Raw genomic sequence first — 24,136 nt, 5'->3', positions numbered from 1 at the left:
TAAAGAGGTACTGCTGGTCAGTGTAGACAGTACTTATGGTCTGAGTCTGTGTAAGGCTGCCTCCTATGTTCTGTTGCAAATCAAGTTGTTACTATCAAGACATGAGGTAAAGGTAAAGGGACCCCTGACCATTAGGTCCAGTCGTGACCGACTCTGGGGTTGCGGTGCTCATCTCGCTTTATTGGCCAAGGGAGCCGGCGTACAGCTTCCAGGTCATGTGGCCAGCATGACTAAGCCGCTTCTGGCGAACCAGAGCAGCACACGGAAACACCGTTTACCTCCCGCCGTAGTGGTACCTATTTATCTACTTGCACTTTGACGTGCTTTCGAACTGCTAGGTTGGCAGGAGCAGGGACCGAGCAACGGGAGCTCACCCCGTCGCGGGGATTCGAACCGCTGACCTTCTGATCGGCAAGTCCTAGGCTCTGTGATTTAACCCACAGCGCATAATCCATACTAAAAGTTTGAGGGCGGAGGGGAGAAGTATAAATTTGATAGGGAAACAATGCAAATATATGGCCCTTATTTTTTAATGTTAAAATACATTAAATTTGGAGGCTGTATGAATTTACACTGGTATAAGCACTGTATATGACATCCTGACACAAGGGCATCATTTGGATTTGATGGTTTGTGGAGTAATTTCTAATCCTTAATTATCCTATGATGGTTGTAGTAATGCTTTTTAAAAGGCCAAGTCTACTGCTACCAAATAAAAATATGGGTGGATGTCCTGGTTTAGTAAGCTAACTCTGGCATTCTTTGTCCATGACACGTACATAATAATTGTTCTGCAATTTTGTCTTGCTACATTAAAAATTAAAAACCATGAAACTCAAATAATGACAGCAGTTGAAAATCTTTTCTGATTGTAAATGGATGCATTTTTGAAGCAGTTCATTGTTACGTCTACATTATAATATCAAGAAGAATGGAAAAACAAATATAGTTACCGTAACTTACAGCCTTGGTGTTGAAAATCTTGCATTATTGACATTCGATCCTAATCCCAAATGCATTTATTCTGAAGTACTACTGATTTCAAAGGAACTTCCTTTCATGTAAGTGTGATTACTATTCCAAATCAAAGGACCGTTGTGATACCAGATTTGGGGGGAGTACAAATTAGAGGGTTTCCTATTGTTTTCTATATATTTTTTTCTAAGTGATTTATCCTCAGTATTTTGTTTCATGCAGAGACATATACCCTGTTGGGAAATTCCCATGGCTCGCCTTGTGTTTTTCCATTTAAATACAACAATCAATGGCACTATGAGTGCATCAGAGATTCCAGAGAAGATGACTATCCCTGGTGTGCCACAACAAGTCAGTATGAGCAAGAGGAAAAATGGGGACTTTGCCCAAATTCTGGTATGTGCTCATGTTCTTTAACAGTTAATGAATAACAAGATAGTCACGTCTTACATGCTACATTCAGCATGTCCCATACCTTATAGCAGGGATGCCAACTTGGTGCCTTCCAGATCTTTTTGGACTCCAGTTCCTATTATTCATGACCACTGGCTTTGTTGGCTAGGATGAACAACTGAAGGGCACCAGGTTAGTAAAAGCTGCCTTGTACTATCATAAAACCAAAGTGAGAAATTTCGCCAGCATTCATCTGCTTTCTTTCTCTCCCTCTCTCTAGTTGGCCACTTTCAAAGAAAGTATTGGATTACACTATGCTTGCAAGAACAACATTCACACATGATCCAGCCAAAGTTAAACACTTGCACATCCCATTGATTTCACTGGAAGAAAACAAAAGTGCACACTTCCCCCACTGAAATCAGTAAGATTTTCAAGTGTCAATGTGTACTTTTTCCTTTTGCTGATACAATATTTTCAATTGTTATCATAGCAAGGGAGATGGACTTCCGATGCAACACTACATGCTCATTTCATTAAACGTTTTCCATAACTCTACATGAAAATATAAACTTTTTACTCCCATCAGATCAGATTCTATTCCTCTTCCTCCCCCCAATAATTCATTAAAGTCTTCCTGACATCATGGAGAGAAGTTGTTGTTATCTTTGTACAGTATGAGATTTGTTATTTTCTCAACCAGTTCCATCAATATGCAATCATAAGAGCGATTCCTTACATCTTAGGTTCAAGTATTTAGCAACCCCATAACCACCTAGCAAGAAAGATACAACTTTTGAAAAGGAATTCCCACTTGTTTTTAAAGAACCAAGCATGTTTTCCTTATGTGCAAATACAGCAGGAATCCTGTCTCTTTCCTGTCTTAATTTAGAAGATAGAAGAAAGGGGAGGATTTTTAAGAAGTGAAGAAGCTTTGAAGTGCACCTCGGATATAAATGCCTAGGAAAACAAATGTTGCCTTTCAACAGTGTCTCCTGCTACAGTACTTGCAATTTTTATCAATTTATTTATTGTTGCAGTTCTTACTAATCTGAGGGTTTCATTGTCCATAGCTGCAGTTGCCACATGATGTAGCAATTCACTTCTAAACAAAAGAAATGTTACTTAATATGCACCTCTGTCTACTAACTCTATTTATGTGTCTATTGGTCAGTGGAGATCAGACCAATAAACGGACAGTGAGAAAGGAAAGATGGGGAAGTAAATGTTTCATTAGATGCTGCTCACCAATTCAAGTCACTGTTTCCTTAATTGTTAAAACTTGTATTACTCACTGACATTATCATGACAGGAGGAATTCAGTCCTATGTGTGAAGTTGATTTTCTTTTTAAATTTCAGAGTGCATCCTACTTCCTGATATAGTTTTGACACCAGAACATTGAAAGTGAATTTGTAATAATAACGTCCCAGCAGTTCCATTTGTTCATTTGGTGTTAATTAAGCTAGATTGTTATCTCAGAGTGTTATCTTTCTTAATTGCTTTGTAATATCATGCTGTTTTTAACTGATTTCTTTCTCTTTTTTCACACAGAGACTGGCTGTGACATTTTTTGGGAGATGAACGCAGACACTCAGATCTGTTACCAATTCAATCTTCTTTCTGTTCTCTCTTGGAATGAGGCACGTATTGCATGTCAGGGACAAGGAGCGGATTTGCTAAGCATCACAGATATGGCAGAACAGAAGTATATTAGTGGTCCACGTGGTAGGTTTGAAACCATGTTTGTGAGTGAAACCTTTCATTTGACTCTGTCAGCGGCTAGAATAGGAGAGCTGTCCATTTCACATTTCATCCTACTTGCTCTAGCCCCATTTGTGCAAAATTCATTGGTCCAGTTCACGTGTAACGTGAAACCATAGTTTAACACTACATGAAAGAGCAGCAACAAACCTTGGGCTCACATACTCCTTCCCCTCTCTTCCATGTCCAACCATTGCACAACCCTTCCTCTTTCTGTTTTCATGTAACTGGAGTTTCTGTTATGTCTTAACTGAGAATTCTGATTAATTTAACATGGTTCATTGAATCAAGCCAACGTCATAAATCACAACTTGATCCTGTTTTGTTTCAACATTGCATAGTTTAAAGTAGCCACAGTTTGTCCTTTTCAGCCATAAAGAAAAACCACAATTAGCTTGTGACAGAAAACAGATGCTTTCAATCTCCTGTTAGGGGATGAAGGAGTACACAAGCTTGAAAATCACTGTTGTTCATTTACATAGCGCTAAACTATGGTTTAGCATTATGTGTGCAACGTGTTGTTGTGATCCTGAATGACAGGTGATTCACAAAGAGGCATAGCTGTGCTTCTCAAACTTTTTCAACCATCCTACCGCCTCCCCAAACACCCTAAAGTGCACCTACCTTCCAGATTCCCCTCTCCTACAACCTTGTTCAGCAGGTAAACTCACGGGGAACTTTGTGCTCATCCATGTGGGTGGCTATCATAGGACATAGGGATCATCTTGCTCCTTGTCTACTGCGCTGGATGTGTCCTGGTCTTCCTATATGTTGGGGGCATGGTAATAGGAATGAGCCCGTGCACTTGGCGGAAGACATTCATTAGTGTGCAAGAGGATCTATAGTTTGTGATGAAATAATATTAAAAGTTTCAATATGACTGCTCCTACTTCCCCTTCCACTGTTAATCTCCCCAGCCTCACCCTGCACACTCTTTTCCTTTCCTTGGTTGGGAGAGGCTAAGGGGAAAAGGCTGACAGCAGCTAAACTTACTAATACCAGGAGAGAGGTTAGCAGTACATGTTCAACTGGAGTGGTGAGAGGAAGAAAGAACTACACTTGTGCCACGTAGGCAAGGAGGCAGTGCCATATTATCAAACAGGCAGAGCAGGCACGGGCCTATTGGCCCCACACCTTTTAGGAGCCCCAGGATAATGAATCAAAATACGGTAATATTGATTTGATCTTGAAAGAAAATTGCAAAAACGTAATAGGAGATAATGTGCGAGGGGGACCTAGAGATTTCAGCTTCAAGCAGGCACTGCAAGGAGGCTTTCCACCCAAGTGTTTGAAATCAGTGGGCTCCTCCCTGTTACACTGCTTGGCATCTTGGGGTACCTGGGCATGTCCAATGGAGTTGAAAGTGATTCTTGTTTCCTCTGGCAGTAATGAATGCAGAATGCTGTTACCTGTACCTCCTGCTGATGTCTCATTCTCCCTAGTGGAAGGTGGAGAAAGTAACCCACCAGCTTGGAGATGCAATTCCTGTATAAATTGGGCAATACTGAACTGGTACCTGAATGTCAAGCTAGATCTCTTGTTACACTGCAGAACAGGTGGGCACAAAGGAAGTTCTGATGTGGACAGGTTTAAATCAACTGGATGGAGCCGCTGGCTGGCAATGGTCAGATGGAGCACCCTTGGCATTTGTGAACTGGCGATCAGGTATGCAGATCCTCATCCTTGGCTCTATTATAACACCAGGATTCTATGGCTATTGCTATTGAAATCAAAATACGAGCTGGCAATAGTATGTTCCAATATAAACATTAGGAAGACAAGGTTCTGAGTTTAATGGTCTTCTGATTACTGGTAGATGTGAGAAGTTAATACAGATGCAATAAATTACTATCCAACAACTCAAAGCTTAATGTGTTTGCTAGATTTCCTTGAAGTCCACAGACAAATTTCATGCTGAAATATTTGTCATTTTATATACCATAACAGAGTGGCAAGCACATAACATTTTAAACTGTAACTGTTTGAGAATGCTTAAATTCTATCCATCTATTCACCCATCTATCCAGTAGTTTGGCAATGGACAAACTACAGGATAGATGGATGAATCGATGGATTGAATTTATATCCTGTCCTTTCTCTCGAAGGAGCCCAGAGTGGCAAACACATCCACAATTTTTAAAAAAAGCTTTTTAAAACAGTTACAGTTAAAAATGTTATTTAATCCACTGACCTCAGAGTTGCCAAGAAACAAATTTTTCAGCCACCAAACTAAAAAGAGCCAGTGTCAGACTAGGACCTGGGAGAGACCAGGGTTCAAATCTACACTTGGCCATGAAGCCTCGCAGGGTTGTTGTGGGGATTAAATAAGATGGAGAAGAACCACCTTGAGCTCCTTGGAGGAAAACAGTTGGATGTAAATTCTATTTTAAAAAGTAAAACAATACAATTAAAAATAAAATATGGGATAAAGTAAGTGGTGCACTTCAGGAAACCATTTGGATGGAAGGCTAAACTTGCCTGATAGCTTCTAAACGAAAGCCATCGAGAATCATGCCTGCCCAGATGTGGTTCTGTTCCTTGGTCATTAAGTAATTTCATTGTCCCCGAGAGGGAGTAATGACAATAAAGATATTATTATTATTATTATTATTATTATTATTATCATCATCATCATCATCATCATCATCATTCTGGACTTGGAGAATCTTGCTGATTGGGGCAGAATGTCAGGCTTTTAGATACAGAGATATATATAAAATACCCCCTGCATATTGTATTGTACTGTACACATGGTGCTAAAATAATATTCTGTTTGCAGATCCTTCTGACAGCTCTCTTGGGCAACATCGCTGCAAAGTGTTTAACTCAAAAATACAGCAGGACTGGCAAAGTTACCCATGTGAATCTGGATTACCATATGTATGCAAAAAATATTTAAATGCTACTGAACACGAAGCATTTGGTGAGTCTCTAACCAGCAATGTAATTTGATCCGTGAGGCTTTTTATATCTCTTTCTACTTTTAATAAGGGGGACATATGTACATTCCACATCTTGGGCTTCAGGCAGTTTGAGTGTTTGGGAATTACAAGATGTGCTAAGTATGCCAATTGAATTCAGGAGAAAGGTAGTTTCAAGTATAAATCATTGTTCAGAGTCCCTTTGTTTGCAAATTGGCATATAAGCTTTGAAGGCAATAAAACACTTAACAATCCCACTTTTACCATTCTGAGGGCAAAAAGCGTACCTATTTCATTAGATTTTAAAGAGGAGAAATTAGCTCTTCAGAAGAACATTTTCTGCATGTAGTGGAGAATAGTGGAGAATAGAATCCCATTTATTCATTTTTTATCATTTCATTGTGCAGGAGTGGGAAACCTCCAGTCTGCAGGCCTAAGTTAGTCGACGTCCCCCGGCCTTCTCCTTTCACCTACACCTGATAAAATAATACATAATACAACTGATCAGCAATGTCGGCAAAGGTCCCTGCACTGGGCTTCTCAAGCACCGACAATCAGCTGAGTGGCACTTGGGAAGCACATTGTGCCAATGTTGGGCTTCACAAGTGTTGATGAACCAATTGCTCTTCTGTGCTTTGAAGACTGTTTTGCTCACAGTTTGACTTCGAACTGTACAGGCTGAATTGCATTGTGATGTCACATGATTGACAGGGGGGCAGTTTGCCTACCTGTCAGATTTGGCCTGCAGGGGAAGATTTGGCAATAAGGATGCGGCCACTTGGCCAGATGCAGTTCCCCAGCCCTGTCAACGTGGTGTTATAGATTATAGTCCAAGGATCGCCAGGCTTTTTGGACTCGTAGGTACAGTTAGACTTTTGAGAGAGTACTGCAGCCACCACCAGTCACCAAATGGCTGCAGTGGGGAGCATGGCAGAACACAAAATTAGAGGGGATATACTCATGGCAGTTTCGCTTTCCTGCCCAGCCCTAATGGAAGCCAACTACAGTAGTACCTCGGGTTACAGACGCTTCAGGTTACAGACTCCTCTAACCTGGAAGTAGTACCTCAGGTTAAGAACTTTACCACAGGATGAGAACAGAAATTGTGCGGTGGCAGCTGGAGGCTCTATTAGCTAAAGTGCGGGTGGCACTGTGGGTTAAACCACAGAGCCTAGGACTTGTCAATCGGAAGGTTGGCGGTTCGAATTCCCATGACAGGGTGGGCTCCCTTTGTCTGGTCCCTGCTCCTGCCAACCTAGCAGTTCGAAAGCATGTCAAACTGGAGGTAGATAAATAGGTACCGCTCCAGCGGGAAGGTAAACGGCATTTCCGTGCGCTGCTCTGGTTCGCCAGAAGCGGCTTAGTCATGCTGGCCACATGACCCGGAAGCTGTACGCCGGCTCCCTCGGCCAGTAAAGTGAGATGAGCGCCGCAACCCCAGAGTCGGTCACAACTGGACCCAATGGTCAGGGGTCCCTTTACCTTACCTCAGGTTAAGAACAGTTTCAGGTTAAGAACAGACCTCCAGAACGAATTAAGTTCTTAACCCGAGGTACCACTGTATGTCTTATTGGTGCAGATTCCGGATAAAATTGTTTTTGTATACAAACAAGCAATCAGATTTTTTTTCTCCCCTTCTGAAAGAATTTGTGAGCCTTTACAATGGTTTGAGCTTTCTAAAACTAACAAAGCTTTCCCTGGAGTTTTAATGGAGCCCAAAATATGGAAGCATGCATAGGTTTATAATTTTAGAATAGATGTTAATTTCAGCCGCAACATTTTCGTCATTCTGTTAGGGCAGAGGTGGGCAACCTATGGCCCTCCAAATGTGGCTGAATTAGAACTCACATCACCCCTGACCACTGGACGTTTTGGCTGGGGCTGGCGGGAGTTGGAGTCAGCAGCATTTGGAGGTCCAAACGTCCTCCACCCTTCTGTTAGGGTCTTGCTCCAGAATATAGACAAATACAGCTGAGACTTGTATGTTGTTAGTTAATGAACACTAGTTACACAAAGTACTCAGAAGTATGCCCTATTACAGTGGTACCTTGGGTTAAGTACTTAATTCGTTCCGGAGGTCCGTTCTTAACCTGAAACTGTTCTTAACCCGAAGCACCACTTTAACTAATGGAGCCTCCTGCTGCTGCCGTGCCGCGGAGCACGATTTCTGTTCTCATCCTGAAGCAAAGTTCTTAAGCTGAGGTAATATTTCTGGGTTAGCGGAGTCTGTAACCTGAAGCGTATGTAACCTGAAGTGTATGTAACCCGAGGTACCACTGTACATTCAGTGAAAGGTAACAATATCGGTAAATCAGTCTGTTTCTGTTCTGTTTGACCCATAAGTCTACATTAACCTGAAGTTTTTAAAAAATCTGTATGAAAATCCAGTTTATTTATTTTTTAACTCATGAATTTTTAAATCATTTTGATACTTTTATTGAGTGAGAACTGCATTGGAATGTTCAGGAAGCTCAAAGGTTGATGGGTAACTGTGGTGGCAGTCTTTATTTATTTATTTATGTATTCATAAAATTTAGATGCCACTTGACTAAAAGAACCTCAAAGTGGTTTGCAAAAAAAAGTCTTTACTATGTCTACTTGGAAATAAATGGAGTTAGGATTGTAGCATATGTTCCAATCTGCGTATTTGGCTGGAAGGTGTGGTTTAGGTCAGATTATGTCAGAATTCACAAAGACTGAACTTCTTGAACATTCTTAGGGCAATTTTATTTTCTTACTTTGGGGGGGGGGTGCTTATGCATGCATAAACATATTCATATAACACATTTTTGCACTGTAGCTAGTTCTTGGTAGGCAAATGTGTTCTCTTTTCTTAAAAAAAATACTGAAAAGAGCTATTATATATGTGCATGCATATTGCATAAATAGATTTATGAGGACTAGGAAAGAATTCATTTGGTTAATATAGCCTTGTTTCTGTACATTTTAATTGAAAAGATTCGTGGAAATTTTATCCTACCGACTGTGACTATAATTGGTATCCATATAATCGTTACTGCTATAAACTTTATAAAGAAGGAAAAAACTGGAATGAAGCTTTGCTTTCCTGCCAGGATGATAATAGCACACTCATTAGCATAACCTCTTTGGCTGATACAGAGATGCTCATTAATCTTCTTGAATATGGTGAGTTCTCATAGTTAATGTGCACTAAACATTGGTTTAAGGTACAGACAATTTTCCTTTTAAAGGCAGCCACACTGAATTCCTTTGTGTCAAGTGTGACAATCCAACCCCAAGTCGATAGAAAAACCCCATTGGAGGCCAGTGTCAAAAGTTGGCATCATCAGGAAGTTGCTAAAGGCTTGGGGCCCCAAGAGGGCGTACCTGCACTAACCTCTAACCTGCAGCTCAGGAGCAATAGCAGTGTAAGGAAGAATAGCAGCGTAAAATGTTCAAATATGAAAAACTGGCTGGTCTAACGAACAGGATAAGAGAAGACGGAGATAAGGAATATAAGGAAGAATGGACAATGTTTATTGAATATTTTAATGACCTGTATAGACTTTTCCCTCAGAGGGAGGTGTGTGATTGGCATATGTATGTGACTTGGTCCCGCCTCCTTTTGCCTTTGCCCACACCCACTGCTGGCAGGTGAGCCTTGGAAGGTTACTCAGGTGTGAATGTGGCCCTCAGGCTGAGAAGTTTCCCCGCCCTTGTTCCAGGCTGATGTGCTTAGTTCAAAGCAGCAGGAGGAGTTGTCACTGAAAATGTACAAGACCCACATGGCTGCCCATGTCAAAAGTGCTCCTCATCTATTTAAAGCTTCTGTATGCAGAAATGATTACAGCCCCTGATGTTTGTTTCCTTATTTAAGTATCGCATTTGCATCCTGCCCTTAATGCAGTTTCCAGTGCCTTTGAACACCAGTTGTTGGGGAGCAACAATAGCAGAATGGCATTGCCCTCATATTCCCAAAGGCCATCCCCATTGACCTCTGTGGCAAACAGGATGCTACGCTAGATTGGCCTGATCAGCGATTTCTGCCTAGACACTGTTTCCAGCTGCCATATTCCAGCTATGTCTGGGAAATTCTGGACGTACAGCAGCCCTCGAAACAGTAGTTCACCTGCATGTTAGGACAGGGCATCAAATTAGGGGCCTGTCTAGGTTGCAAAAGAGTAGTCTGACTAAAATATGGAGACAACTTTGTGTGTGTGTTTTTATTGTGCTGTTGAAAATGACCTGGTATGTCCAAATCATCTTAAAATGCACTTAATTGTATACTACAGAAAATGTGACAGAAACTTGGCTTGGACTGATCAGTCATAAGACCCCAGTTGAGTTTGAATGGTCTGATGGATCTCCGGTAACCTTCACTTACTGGCACAAACAAGAGCCAAATGTCCATCAGGGGGGAAATCAACTTTGTGTTTCAGCTGAGCAATATGTATGTTTTATTTATTTTCTCTTTTTATATAAAAATAATAATATTTTGTAAATGTTTCTGTCCTAGAAGTAGTGGTTTTTGTTTGTGTGTGTTTTGTTTTGCTGCATTATGTGTGCAATGCCTCAGAAGTAGAATATTCTGAGAGCTCAATTTGCTTGATGATTCTCAAGTAATATAATGACTGCTCTTATGTACACAGCAAATCATAATGGAACAATATTCGTCCACAATTACCTTGTCTATCCAGTCCAAATGTGTGTTAATAAGGCACAGCTCTCCTCTCCTTAGGCTGTTTGATAAACCTTCTTCCCCTGTAGGCCCACTGGTTTTTCAGTTCCATTCTTTCCCCCTCCTGCACTATCTCAGGGCTTTGAGTGCTCTACCTATCCTTTTTTTCAGAATCATTATTCCTATTTCACGTTTCCTGTCCTTTAGGTTTCTACTTTCCTCTCCTAGTCCCATAACTTTCCACTTGGCCACTCAGTTTTTCCCTATCCTCAGGCTATAGATGAGATGTCCTCCGAGATAAACTTTTTGCAAAAACACAATTCTTCACTGTTTGGCTTTGACCCGTTACAATATCGGGAAATACTCTGACACTTCAGAGTAGCTCATCAAGCTCTTGAGACAATTCCAGAGGCAAATAGGTAGAATAAACAAGCAGTGGAAGCTAAAATACGAATGCCTTGACATGGATTTATCTTATTTTATTTAATAAATTTATTATTAATGTGTGTGTGCGTACACACATACAGATTAAGGTCACATCTAACAAACATTTGCTTAGTCAAGTAGAGACTACTCATGCACTTAACAGTATGAAACTCTATGGGGGATCTAAAAACGCTACCAGAATGCACAACTTCTACTTGTAATCAAAGTATTTTAATATTCTTAAAAAAAACAAAAAAACCACCACCACCCCCAGTTTTCCTTCCCATGTTATGAATAAGCCCATTGAGCTAATACTCCCACTGAAATAATGACATATTAAGCTTCATTAATTCTTCCTGTTTGTTTTTAACTAGGAGGGACGCTGGAAAGTTAAAAGTTGTAAAGACATATATTTTTATATTTGTAAAAGAGCAGGAACTGTTGGAAATCTCATTTCAGAGGAAGAATCAGGCTGCCCAGAAGTAAGTCTAAACCAAACAATTATGCCTCATTTAAAATAGTAAACATTGGAAGTGTTTGAATATATCTGGATAGGAATTCAAGCATATTTAGAATTTCACACCTTTTCCCAATTTGCAGTCTAATCTTATGTATGTTTGTTCAGAAACAAATCCTACTGAGACCAATGGGATTTACTTTCAGGTAAATATGCATAGCACTGCTTCATTAACAAAATTCCAGTTTCCAAAATAAGTTGTGTTGCTATAGATCATGGGTGGGCAGCCTCTGGTTTGCCTCCCCATTTGGCCAAGCCATGGCCACCTGCCCTAAATTGTCATATATGACATCATCCTATATGACGTCAGGTGGTAGGGCAGGTAAAGTCATGTCTGAGTCAAAAACAGGTTTGCAGGCACCACTGATCACCTGATTGGCAGGCTTTGCCATGCACTTTGAAGCAGAATCTCTGTAAGCATGTTGGAGCGCTTATGGATTGAGGTCATGAAGTTTTCCTTTTGTGGGTCACTTGCTCTGTCAGCGATTTTGAATGCAGTTCTTCTAACTTTCTACATCAAAAGGCACGGCACTTTGGTCGACCATCTGTACAAATAACAACTGCTCTATGATGTTTCATCTTGCCTGTGGCTTTTATACTGTTTCTAGAGGAATGACAGGATTGAAAACAACTGTTTCTTTAACATAGAAGGTTGTGTTAACCTTCTATCCATACATGGGCACTAGGATTAATTGGCTATTAAATTTCCTCTTTCGAAAATTATTAATTTTTATCATTTGCTTTCTCTACTTTGGGGTGTGTGTGTGAAAGTTGTCTATAAATATATCAGTGTTGTTATTCAGTGACCATTTAATATATTGAAATATTGAAATTAAAGACAACTGAGGCTCTTAGAAGTACCCAGTGAAACACAGGAAGCCTTCATAGTGGTATAAATAGTTGATTTCTCACCTTCGTGTTTATATATGCTGATATGCCCTCTGCCTAGTCTTTGAATATAAAGTTAATGTAAAGGGTCACATATATTTTTGAATGGGATGATAAAGTTTAACATTCTGGAAGTTAGCTGCTAACTTTGTGAGACCGTTTGGAGCAACACCCCATTCATTTTCCTGCTTGTGGGTGGTCTGCCATGCACACATGTCTGCCAGCATGCACGTGCTTTCTAATTTGCTACAATATTTGGACAGCTCTGTGTGCATAATGAGGATGTGGGCCTTTCCCTGACACTTCATTGAATGGGAGAAGCCCATTGGCATGAACTCCTATTTGAGCACCAGGGCCTTTGGGCTGAATGTCTTATTGAAAACTCTGCCTCCATTTGTCATTCATAATACTGAATGTCGCCACTCCAATCTGAAACTACTTCTTCAATTCTAATGTCAATGCACAGCTAGCCAGGAATTTAGTTGACAGAGGATCCAGATCCAGATCCATTTTGTTTTCATTTGTGACTATGAGATACATGTCAGTATCTCTAAGTTCGTAACCCATCGGTGCCGTCATTTGTTCTTGGCTTCAGGCATATGTGCTTGGAAGACTATCCTGCTTATTTGCTTTGATTTGATTGGGTTTTTAAAATCATTTTGATATTTCTGACAAAATGATGATTCTATATCTTTCTTAGACACAGCAGCAAAGTGCTCATTGCTCAGTTGGCCATATGCCATGTGATTTTATTACTAATTCAACAAACTGTTCCCCCCTTCTCCTAATCTATAAACTGCTAACAGAGGGCAAATGTTTTGTTACTGAGGTCAAATTCCTTAAGCTAGCTGTCTAAACACTAAAGCAGTGATTATCTAGGCACTTTCCCTAAGCCAGCTTTTGGAATGGCATCATGGAGCTGTCAGATGCTTGACAAGGAAGAAAGGAAGAAATGTTGCTTTTTGAAGCTGACAACATTTGGGTTAAACTAGGGTCACAATACTTACAATTTGAAATGTCAGAATTTTATGTAAGTAGCCAATGCTGTAACCAATTAATCCAGTTTGGTCCATTGAATTCCAGGGAAAGGAATTAGTTGATTGAACTGAGCTGATAAACTTATAACTTGGTGATGATTCACACAATTAGTTGTTGTACAACCATCATGTGTCTCTGTTCTGTGACTTGGAATATTCAGAATCGTAAATGGCTCTTAAACAGAGCAGTTTCTTATAAGGTCCACCAGTACTTCACTGGTGGGTAATCGTCAGCTAGCAGGTGTAATTAGGCCCACCAGACCTTGGAGGTTGGTTTACTAGTCTGTTTGGGGCAAACCACACCCAACTTTCCCTGGTCTGACATATATAATGTCAGGCACAGGAAAGAGCAAGCTGTGGCTTGGAACTTCATGCTGCTGCTAAATATAAGAAGAATTGAGAGCACACTCAAATTTGCACTCCAAATTTTTCCTTTGCATTCCTGGCTGGAAGTCAAGCTAGGCTGGAAGAGAAAAAATATTCATTTGCAGGTGTGGCTGGAAAGTAACCTGCACCTGCAAATAAAGAATCATAAGTTCATGTAATAACAGATACCGGTATATGCTTTTATCTTTTGTGGATCAAATATTTTGTGAAAAATGTAGGACTCACAGGCACAAAGCTTTTAGATGTGGTTTCATGATAATAATATGACTGAGATAAAGGTTCTACATAATCCCCAATACATATGTTGTTGTTGTTAAAATTTATATACCACCCTTCATCCATAGATCTCAGGGCAGTTCACAACATAAAATCACAATATAAAAAAACACAAAATATATAATAAAAACAAGAACAAGAAAACCACAAACCACTAAATCCCCTCCCCACACCTTCTCCCACAAACACATTTAAAAGGGGTATAGGATCAGCCCAAGCCCTGGTTGCAGAGGAACATTTTTGCCTGGCACCTAAAGGTGTATAATGAAGGCTCCAGATGGACCTCCTGGGGAGACCATTCCACAAAGAGGGGAGCCACTGAAGAAAAGGCCCATTCTCATGTTGCCATCGTCCGGAGCTCTCATAAAGGAGGTGCACAAAGAAGGGCCTCAGATGATTAACTCAGGGCAGGGTCCAGATAGGTTCCTATGGAGAGAGGTGGTCCCTGAGCCATTTAAGGCTGTAGGTCAAAACCAGCACTTTGAATTGGGCCTGGAAACTAATTGGCAGTCAGTGTAGTTGGGCCAGGATTGGTGTAGTGTGCTCAAACTATCTTGCCCCGGTGAGCAACCTGGCCGCCAAATTCTGCACCAGCTGAAGTTTCTGAAACGTCTTCAGAGGCAGCCCTACGTATAGCACAGTGCAGTAATCTAACCTAGAGGTTACCAGCGCAAAGACAACAGTAGATATAGCCCCATACTTAGTTAAAGAAAGATTCTTTCCTTAAGTCAGAAAATGTTGATATTATTTGCAAACAAAAATTGGAATGACCCTTGAAGTTCATCTAAAAGAAGTAAGCTGAAATAAATAATTGATAGACAGCTTTGGCTTAACAGAACTTAAATAAAATAGCAGTCCCTTCTTGTGTGATTCCTCAGCCAAGTTTAGTTAAACTGCTTTAATATTACTATACCGAACATATTACTGGAAGTAAGCTCCAGTGACTTAACAGAACAGTTCAGTGGCTCCAGACATGTGGACTACCACTTGGGCATTGTTTTATCATTCTCTTTCACAACAGGGAAGCATTCGCTGCACTCACTGGGAAGCAATGATTTAGTCCTTTCAACTTCTATAAGAGACTGGGGTCCTGATTCTTAGTATTGAAGAGCCTTCTAGGCAACACATAAACTAACAATTTCCTGCCAGAGTCATTGAAGAAATGGGGTACCTAGTTTGAAGTTTGGTAAGAAATGGTAAGAAATGTAAAAGAATAGCATGGATAAAAGCCTTCTAGGACCTCATCCAATAATCAAAGGCAGGTAAGTATTCAAAACAGTGACGCAGGTGGCGCTGTGGGTAAAACCTCAGCACCTAGGACTTGCCGATCGTATGGTCGGCGGTTCGAATCCCCATGGCGGGGTGCGCTCCCGTTGCTCGGTCCCAGCTCGGTTTAGTAACATTAAATTAAGTTAATATGGAACTACTCTTTGATGAGTTAAGGTAAATTTGTGCAATGAATAATAAGAGTTTGAGGGAATTACAATTCACATAAAAAATGACCTTTATCTGCAAGTTTATCTCTAATTGGACAGAGGTACCAGAATTATTGGGAAATTACGGTATAATATTACATTGGCAATTCTAGTTGTTTCAGTTTAAAATACTCAGAGAAATAGTTCAGCCAGATGTAAATTCTACCTTCCTTAATTTAAAATGGTCTCTCCATCTTTCTCTCTCAAAATATACAAAGGCTAGTATTTAATTCAATAATAGTTTTCTTGTTATTTCAGTGTGAGGTTGACAGCCTACTGCACTGAACAGAGTTCCCATGTAAAGTCTACCCTAATTCACCGAGTTTCTATAGCATTTCAGTATGCATTTGATACAATTAATAATGCTTAAGTGTTTGGCTGTAGGCTGTTTCAAATTATAGGGCTTGTTAGTGAATGAGGTCATGACATTGACAGGGTATGCTGGGATGGCACTCTTCCCGGGATGCTTATTTATTTTTTAAAACTAATTTAGAGGCTTATCTTTATGAGCAAGAATGCTCTCCAGCTGGCTTACACACAAATAAAAGCTTTAAACAGCGATAATATTTTTTAAAATACAAAACATTCCATATATCCACAGCATTAATAAATCCAGCAATAATTCCATGTCCAGCTGAGAACTAAAACGCAGGACTTGGGGCCTTCAACACCACACTGAAAACCACTCCCATCAGCTCAGGTAGGGAGACTATTAGGCAATGAGTTAGTCAGTACACTTACATCATAGGAATATAGGAATCTGCTGGTCCACTGGTCTATTATCTCAGTATTATTTACACTAACTGTCAGAGGCTGTCCAGGGATTTAGGAGATGCTGTGGACTCAGGCTTTCTGTGTGCAAAGCAGATGCTGTAACATTGAGCCACAGCTCTTCACCAAACTAAATCCTTATTCTGTCTTGGAAGCCCAGCGCACTCAAAGTTAGCTATTGGCTGTGTTGCTAATCAGAGAGGTGGTACACTGACCCCACCCTCTTTGCTCCTTTAGTTGAGCCGGATGCTGAACCTGAAAACCTGGAGAGCTCATTTGGGATAGGTTCACACCAACCTTTGATTGGGATAGGTTTCAGTAATAACAGACTGAGCCAGCATGATGTTCAGTAAGCAGGTTCAATATATTTCAGTATAGAGAAGATTTTAATGTTTGATGTTTTACTGCGCTTAATGTTTTAATTTGTTAGAAGCTGCCCAGAGTGACTGGGGCAACCCAGTCAGGTGGGTAGCATATTTTGTTGTTGCAGCTGCTGCTGCTGTTGTTGTTATTCACCATTTAGAAACTATTGTAGTTAAGTGGTATATAAATTGTTTAAATGAATGATTAAATAAAATAATGAAACACTTACCCCCTGACCTGACATTCATCAGCAGCTCTCGATGGTTTAAGCAGTCAAACTTCTTTAAATATTTAACAAAATAACTCTCAATTTTCTACCTTTCTTACACACTTTTTATACCCATCTTTATCATCCTTATATTTGCGTTGAATCTTGACACTTTCTTCTCAAGGTGCAGTGTGGTCACAATCCAGTCAATGTTAAACACTTCAGTGCAATCCTATGTACATTTTCCCGAGAGCATTCCACATTGAACTGTCAGTCTTATTTCTGATTAAATGAGTATATCATTTCTCCACTAGGCTTAACTCTCCCCTTGAAATTACTGTGTCCTGAATAGATTTCACTATTCATGGATTCTGTTCTCTCTCTCTCTCTCTCTCTGTGTGTGTGTGTGTGTGTGAATTATATTTGCATGATGAGTGGGTAAACTGCAGGTATAGAAAGGGAACAAAAGAAGCCGATTTTGCCAGCTCAAACTTTTTACCCATCTAGGCCAGCATCGCCTACTCTAGGGATCGCCAACATGGTGCACTTCAGATGTTGTAAACTCCAACTCCCTATCGGTCCTAGTAAGGTAAAGGTAAAGGGAACCCTGACCGTTAGGTCCAGTCGTGACCGACTCTGGGGTTGCGGCGCTCATCTCGCTTTATTGGCCGAGGGAGCCGGTGTACAGCTTCCGGGTCATGTGGCCAGCATGACTAAGCTACTTCTGGTGAACCAGAGCAGCACACGGAAACGCCATTTACCTTCCCGCTAGAGCAGTACCTATTTATCTACTTGCACTTTGACGTGCTTTTGAACTGCTAGGTTGGCAGGAGCAGGGACCAAGCAACGGGAGCTCACCCCATAGCGGGGATTCAAACTGCCAACCTTCTGATTGGCAAATCCTAGGCTCTGTGGTTTAACCCACAGTGCCAGCCGCGTCCCTTATCAGTCCTACTACAGCATGTCTAATAGTCAGGGATAGTTAGAGTTGTAGTCACAGAATCATAGAATTGTAGATTTGGAAGGGACCATGAGTGTCATCTAGTCCAACCTCTGCATGAAGGAATCTTTTCTCGAACATGAGGCTCGAACCCATGACCTTGAGATTAAGAGTCTCATGCTGTACCAGCTGAGGTATTTTCCAATGACATCGGGAGGGCATGGTGTTGACTATTCTTGCCTACTCTGACTGTCATTGGTTCTCCAGTGTTCCTTCCCTTCCTCGGTAGTCTCTCTGGTACCTACTTGGGTTGCATCCAAGAATTACCGTATTTTTCGGACTATTGGACGCACCGGTCCATAGGACGCACCTAGATTTGGGGGGGGGGGGAATAAAGGCAAAAAAATTTATTCCCCCCCCCCCGCCAGGCGCGGGGCTGGGGCGGGGAAGCCCGAGCTTCCCCCTCCCCCAGAACGGGACCCAGAGCCATGCCGAAGCTGCGTGCAGCTTTGGCATCGCTCTGGGAGCTTGCGGGGCTGGGGGAGGAGGAAGCCTTCCGCCAGCCTCCAAACCATGTCGGGAGACAGCGGGATGGCGCGCTGCGCCTCTCCGGCTGTCCCCCGAGTTTGCGGGGCTGGGCCAGCCTTCTAACCAAGTCGGGGGACAGCGGGAAGGGCGCGCTGCGCCCCTGCCGCTGTCTCCCGAGCTTGTGGGGCTGGCGACGGGGAGGAGCAGGCTTCTCCCCCCGCCAGCCTTCTAGACAAGTCGGGGGACAGCGGGAAAGGCGCGCTGCGCCTCTCCCGCTGTCCCCCGAGCTTGTGGGGCTGGCGGTGGGGCTCTCCTGAAGCCTGGAGGTTGTGGGGCTGGTGGGGGGGGAGAAGCAGGCTTGCTTCTCCCACCCCCAGCCTCCAGATCAGGTCGGGGAATAGCGGGATGGCGGAGCGCCGCCATCCCGCTATTCCCCGACCTGATCTGGAAGTTGTGGGGCTGGGGGGGGGGGAGAAGCAGGCTTGCTCCTCCCACCCCCAGCCTCCAGATCAGGTCGGGGAATAGCGGGATGGCGGAGCGCCGCCATCCCGCTATTCCACGACCTGATCTGGAGGTTGTGGGGCTGGGGGGGGGGGGAGAGAAGCAGGCTTGCTTCTCCCACCCCCAGCCTCCAGATCAGGTCGGGGAATAGCGGGATGGCGGAGCGCCGCCATCCCGCTATTCCCCGGCCTGATCTGGAGGTTGTGGGGCTGGGGGGGGGGGGAGAAGCAGGCTTGCTCCTCCCACCCCCAGCCTCCAGATCAGGTCGGGGAATAGCGGGATGGCGGAGCGCCGCCATCCCGCTATTCCCCGACCTGATCTGGAGGTTGTGGGGCTGGGGGGGGGGGAGAAGCAGGCTTGCTCCTCCCACCCCCAGCCTCCAGATCAGGTCGGGGAATAGCGGGATGGCGGCGCTTCGCCATCCCCCTATCCCCCGAGCTTGTGGGGCTGGGGGGGAGAAGCAGGCTTGCTTCTCCCCCCGCCAGCCTCCAGATCAGGTCGGGGAATAGCGGGGTGGCGGCTCTGCGCCTCCCCGCTGTCCCCAGCTTTTGGGTGCAGGCTGCTGCCCGCAAGCCTTGCGAGCCCGCGGGACATCCCGCCGGGCTTGCAAGACTTGGGATAGCTTCCTGAAGCCTGGAGAGCGAGAGGGGTCGGTGCGCACGGACCCCTCTCGCTCTCCAGGCTTCAGCAAAAGCCTGCATTCGCACCATAGGACGCACACACATTTCCCCTTCATTTTTGGAGGGGAAAAAGTGCGTCCTATAGTGCGAAAAATACGGTATGTATAGATAAGTTCATGTCTATAATATACCATATGTTACAATAACCAACGTTTGTTTTTGAAGGGATGGGAAAGGCACGGTGGATATTGCTACCATGTGGACAAAACCCCTCGAAGCTTTGAATACTCCTCCAGTGGCTATTACTGTCCTTCACTTGCAACAATAATGAACAGGTACCTAATTCTACCATACAATTTAAAACAACAACAGTATTTTAACTCTCTTATGACACTGGAGAAGAAAATGGAAGAACCATACTGGATCAATTGCTAAAACTCACGGAAATAAAATGTTCTGATTGTTATTGCTCGAGTCAAAATGAAAACCGGATAGAATTAATCAATTACTTGCTAGATTGAAATGTTCAGTGACATGCAATTATTCATGCATGCAAGAATTCTGACATTTTAATTCCTTCAGGGTTGATTTACATTGTCTTCATTACAGGAAGCCGGGGAGTGTTTGCTAACAATCCTGACAAATATATACTCATTTGCTCACATGCAGCTATTTGATGCAAGCTATTCACATTGTTCACTTTCATTTTAATAACCCAGTTTCGCCATATGGAAACAATAAGAAAAAAATTAAATGTATAACACCAGTAACAGGTTTTCTCTGGTTACTTAGATGATGTGAGTTACTCTTCTGCATTACTCTTTATTCTCAAATTGAAGTAAACCCCAGACAATGAGAGGTATTCAATTAAATACTTACACTATTGCAGGGTTTAGCACTGGCGCAGTGGGATTTCCCCCCTTTCTCCTCCCACACATGCCCTGTACTGTCCTGAAATCTGCTCCAGAACAGATCTAGAGGGTACATGGGTGGAACAGAGGGGGGGAAATGTACTGGTGTGCAACGAGAAATCCTTGCACAGACTTAGTGTTTGCCTTAGTACTACATTGAAGGCAACTCAATTTAATCTGTCTGCTCAGAAGTGAGTCCTATGAAGTTCATTTGGGCTTACTCCCTGGAAAGTGTGTATAGGATTGCAGCCTTAGTTATATTTGTGGCTTTGACAAATTTATGAAGTATATTTTCAGTGAGTGTTCCCCATTGTAGCTAAATTGAGCCTCTAGGAACAGAGGTGTTCATTTGAATACCAGTTGGGGGAGGGCTGGGGTGCAAAACATCAGGGGAGGGAGTCTGGCTTCATGCCCTGCTTGTGAAGGATAATGCCCCAACTCCCTTTATCTCTCTGTTAGGATTCCATTTTGCTTGTTAAAACTCCGTATTTGACATTAGCAGTGCTTCTTAGCAATCCATGTATGAATTCTCAACAACCTCTCCTAGTAGAAACACACGCACCCCAGTATATTTCAAGCATATCATGCATTCTGATGTGAAAACATATTGTATTCCAACATAAAAGAATGAAAAGTTGAGAATACGTGAAAGGTGATCGGCTAGGCGGGACTGTCTAATTGAATTTAGGTTAATGTAGAGAATGGATGTATTAATCATGGGTTATTAAGAATAGGCTTTTGTAGACAGGTAAAGAATAGCATAATTAATTAGTAATTAATTAAATCAAACATTGAAGGATAGCAGTGTGTGATTACATATTATTATAATGACAAGGTTGGAGTGGGCTAGTCAAAATAGCATAAGGATCTCTGTTTGGTTTAGAATGAAGATTATGGGTTGGAATCTCTATGGGAAAGGAATAGAAACAACATAAGAAACATTGCTTTGGGTGTGGTTCTTTGCAGCCTCTCTCAGATTTTTCAGGAGGCTGACCCTACGTACGTTTGTATTCAATTAAAACCCTATATTTTCACTTGCAGTCTGCAGGTTTTCCTTTTGGGTCTCTGGGAGGGATACCTCCAGTCAGTGGCAGAGCTTCATGCTCTGGCACCGGGGGTGGAGAGCAGATGGGGGCGTGGCTGGCACGCATCCTGGGAGCATGGCACCCAGCATGGGGGAGCAGCCACGATGCCCCCCCCCCCCAGGATCGTGGTGTCAGGGGCAGTGCGCTCCCCCTGCCCCCCTCTTCCTCCACCAGTGCCTCCAGTCTTTAAAATTTCTCCAACAGTTGCAACTTTTCTGGAGGCATCTGGCTGGTCATTGTTTGTCCATCTGAATCAACATTATGTTGATTATGAAAACTCATTTTTATTCATTATAAACGCTGTGCTTTTAATGTGCATAGGTTTACAGTGGTACCTCTGCTTACATACTTAATTCGTTCCGGAGGTCCGTTCTTAACCTGAAACTGTTCTTAACATGAGACATCACTTTAGCTAATGGGGTCTCCCACTGCTGCCGCGCTGCCACCACATGATTTCTGTTCTCATCCTGAAGCAAAGTACTATTTCTGGGTTAGCGGAGTCTGTAACCTGAAGCGTATGTAACCTGAAGCGTATGTAACCCAAGGTACCACTGTAATTCATAGCAGGTGGGGAGGGAGAGTTTAACCCTCCCTTCCCCGCTCCTGTCCTGATTTTTTTTTAATAAAAAAACAACAACTCTACTTTGAAGCTATTATTTGCACTGGAAGAAACCTCCTTCCCCTATTGGTCTCAACTGAGAATTTCTTCCCAGCACAAATACCAGCTTTGCAGGAATGCTTTTCATCAGGAATGCAGCCAGGGGAAGAAAGAGTTTCCATCCTTTCCCCCTTCCTGCCCCTGTCTGCTGAGATCCCAATAATTATCAGCTCCCACAACAGGTGCAAATGTAAGGATGTATTTAACATTGCGTCTAGTTCAGGCCTCAACTTGCTACCTAAGTGCACAAAGTACAGAGGCTTTCTTGACCTCCCCGGATGGTGAATTCCATAGTAGTAATTTAGGCAGTACTACGGAGAAGGGCCGATCTTACATTTCTGTTTTCCATACCTCACAAGGTCGCAGGACAAGATCACTTTTTTAAAAATAGTCTCGCACTCTTTCTGGTAGATGTTCCACACATGGGGGTTTACAAACCTATGTAGGAAGCATGTTACAAAGATGTAGAACAACCACCAGGGATGGCTTTCTGCATAGTCTTATTTGAATGATGCACCAGTCATGCCAACTGAAAGCAGCCTCTTCTGTACCTTTAAAAGAATAACTGTACAGTGGTACCTCGGGTTACATACGCTTCAGGTTACAGACTCCGCTAACCCAGAAATAGTAACTCAGGTTAAGAACTTGGCTTCAGGATGAGAACGGAAATTGTGCGGTGGCGCAGCAGCAGCAGGAGACCCCATTAGCTAAAGTTGTACCTCAGGTTAAGAACAGTTTCAGGTTAAGAACGGACCTCCAGAACGAATTAAGTTCTTAACCAGAGTGTAATGCGTATGGGGTTGCTCGTGCGTAAGCTGCTGCCTCTCCAGGCTAAATTATTGCCTTGTTAAACCTTTCTGACTGGACAGCCCTTCTCTTCGTGGCTGCCTCAGTCGCTAGCAGAATCCGTCAGTGGGCGTTTCTTAAACCTCTTCCAACATAAAAGTTGTTTGACGCCCAGTCTCCTCCTACTCTCCCTGCGCGGAAGTCTTCTGCGCAGGGAGGGCGTGGGTAGCGGAGGACCTGTGCTCTCCCCGCTGGTGTCCAGTGAAGAGTCCTGGAGCCCTCTCGCCGATTCCCCCATCTGCCCCCCTTTATCCCTGGTGTTGCGCTGATTTGCTTCCCCCTCTGCTGAGCTGCATCTCTCCCTGCTGGGCCCTTCTCCAGCATCATCTGAGAGCCTTCTCTTCACCTCTAGCTCCGATGTCAGTTCCCTGACACAGAGGTACCACTGTAGTTGGGGAAAGAGATGCCCTCTTAATGTGTGTTGCCCAAGTCATGGATAGCTCAGTTGGTTACAGCATGGTGCTGATGACACCAAGGTTGCAGATTCTATCCCCATATGGGACTGCTGCATATTCCTGCACTGCAGGGGGTTGGACTAGATGATCCTTGGGATCCCTTCTAACTCTACAATTCTTTAATTCTGTGATTCCATATAGAACTGTAGAGCTGAAAGCCGGCATGCTCATGGCATGAGCAGGATGCCTGTTAGAAGAGGCATGTCCTGAGCAAGCGGCCGTTTGAACTTGCATTCCAAGAGATCTAAGCCGGTGAGATCTGGCATATTGTTTTCCTTGAAGTAACTTACAAGTTTCCTCTAGCAGGGCTTGCCTCTGCATCACAGCCCACCATTTGCCCCTAGTGAAGTATTAAAAACCAGACACTTAATGTGCTTCATCTGCTGTTCTTATGTACAGAGTTACCTCGGGTTACAGATGCTTCAGGTTACAGACTCCGCTAACTCAGAATTAGTACCTCGGGTTAAGAACTTTACCTCAGGATGAGAACAGAAATCGCGCGCCAGCGGAGTGGCAGCAGCGGGAGACCCCATTAGCTAAAGTGGTGCTTCAG

The 24,136-nt window shown here is 42.9% G+C and overlaps 1 protein-coding gene across 4 annotated transcripts in view; it reads left to right on the top strand.

The window, feature by feature from the left end:
• Window positions 1-24,136, top strand: part of PLA2R1 (phospholipase A2 receptor 1) — a 62,080-nt gene that overhangs the window by 4,328 nt on the left and 33,616 nt on the right. For 3 of the 4 annotated variants that reach the window (XM_028746830.2, XM_028746821.2, XM_028746843.2), the window contains exons 3-10: window positions 1,198-1,371; window positions 2,922-3,095; window positions 4,683-4,796; window positions 5,911-6,054; window positions 9,011-9,199; window positions 10,306-10,463; window positions 11,492-11,599; window positions 19,854-19,963. In XM_028746830.2, the coding sequence (XP_028602663.2) occupies window positions 1,198-1,371; window positions 2,922-3,095; window positions 4,683-4,796; window positions 5,911-6,054; window positions 9,011-9,199; window positions 10,306-10,463; window positions 11,492-11,599; window positions 19,854-19,963 (1,171 nt within the window). The remainder of the gene's footprint in view (window positions 1-1,197; window positions 1,372-2,921; window positions 3,096-4,682; window positions 4,797-5,910; window positions 6,055-9,010; window positions 9,200-10,305; window positions 10,464-11,491; window positions 11,600-19,853; window positions 19,964-24,136) is intronic. The other variant, XM_028746835.2, reaches the window with a different exon arrangement.

The sequence above is a fragment of the Podarcis muralis genome, chromosome 1 (genome assembly GCF_964188315.1).
Source record: "Podarcis muralis chromosome 1, rPodMur119.hap1.1, whole genome shotgun sequence".
NCBI lineage: Eukaryota > Metazoa > Chordata > Lepidosauria > Squamata > Lacertidae > Podarcis > Podarcis muralis.
The sequence above is the reverse complement of the archived record's forward strand: the minus strand, read 5'-3'. Positions and strand labels throughout refer to the sequence as shown.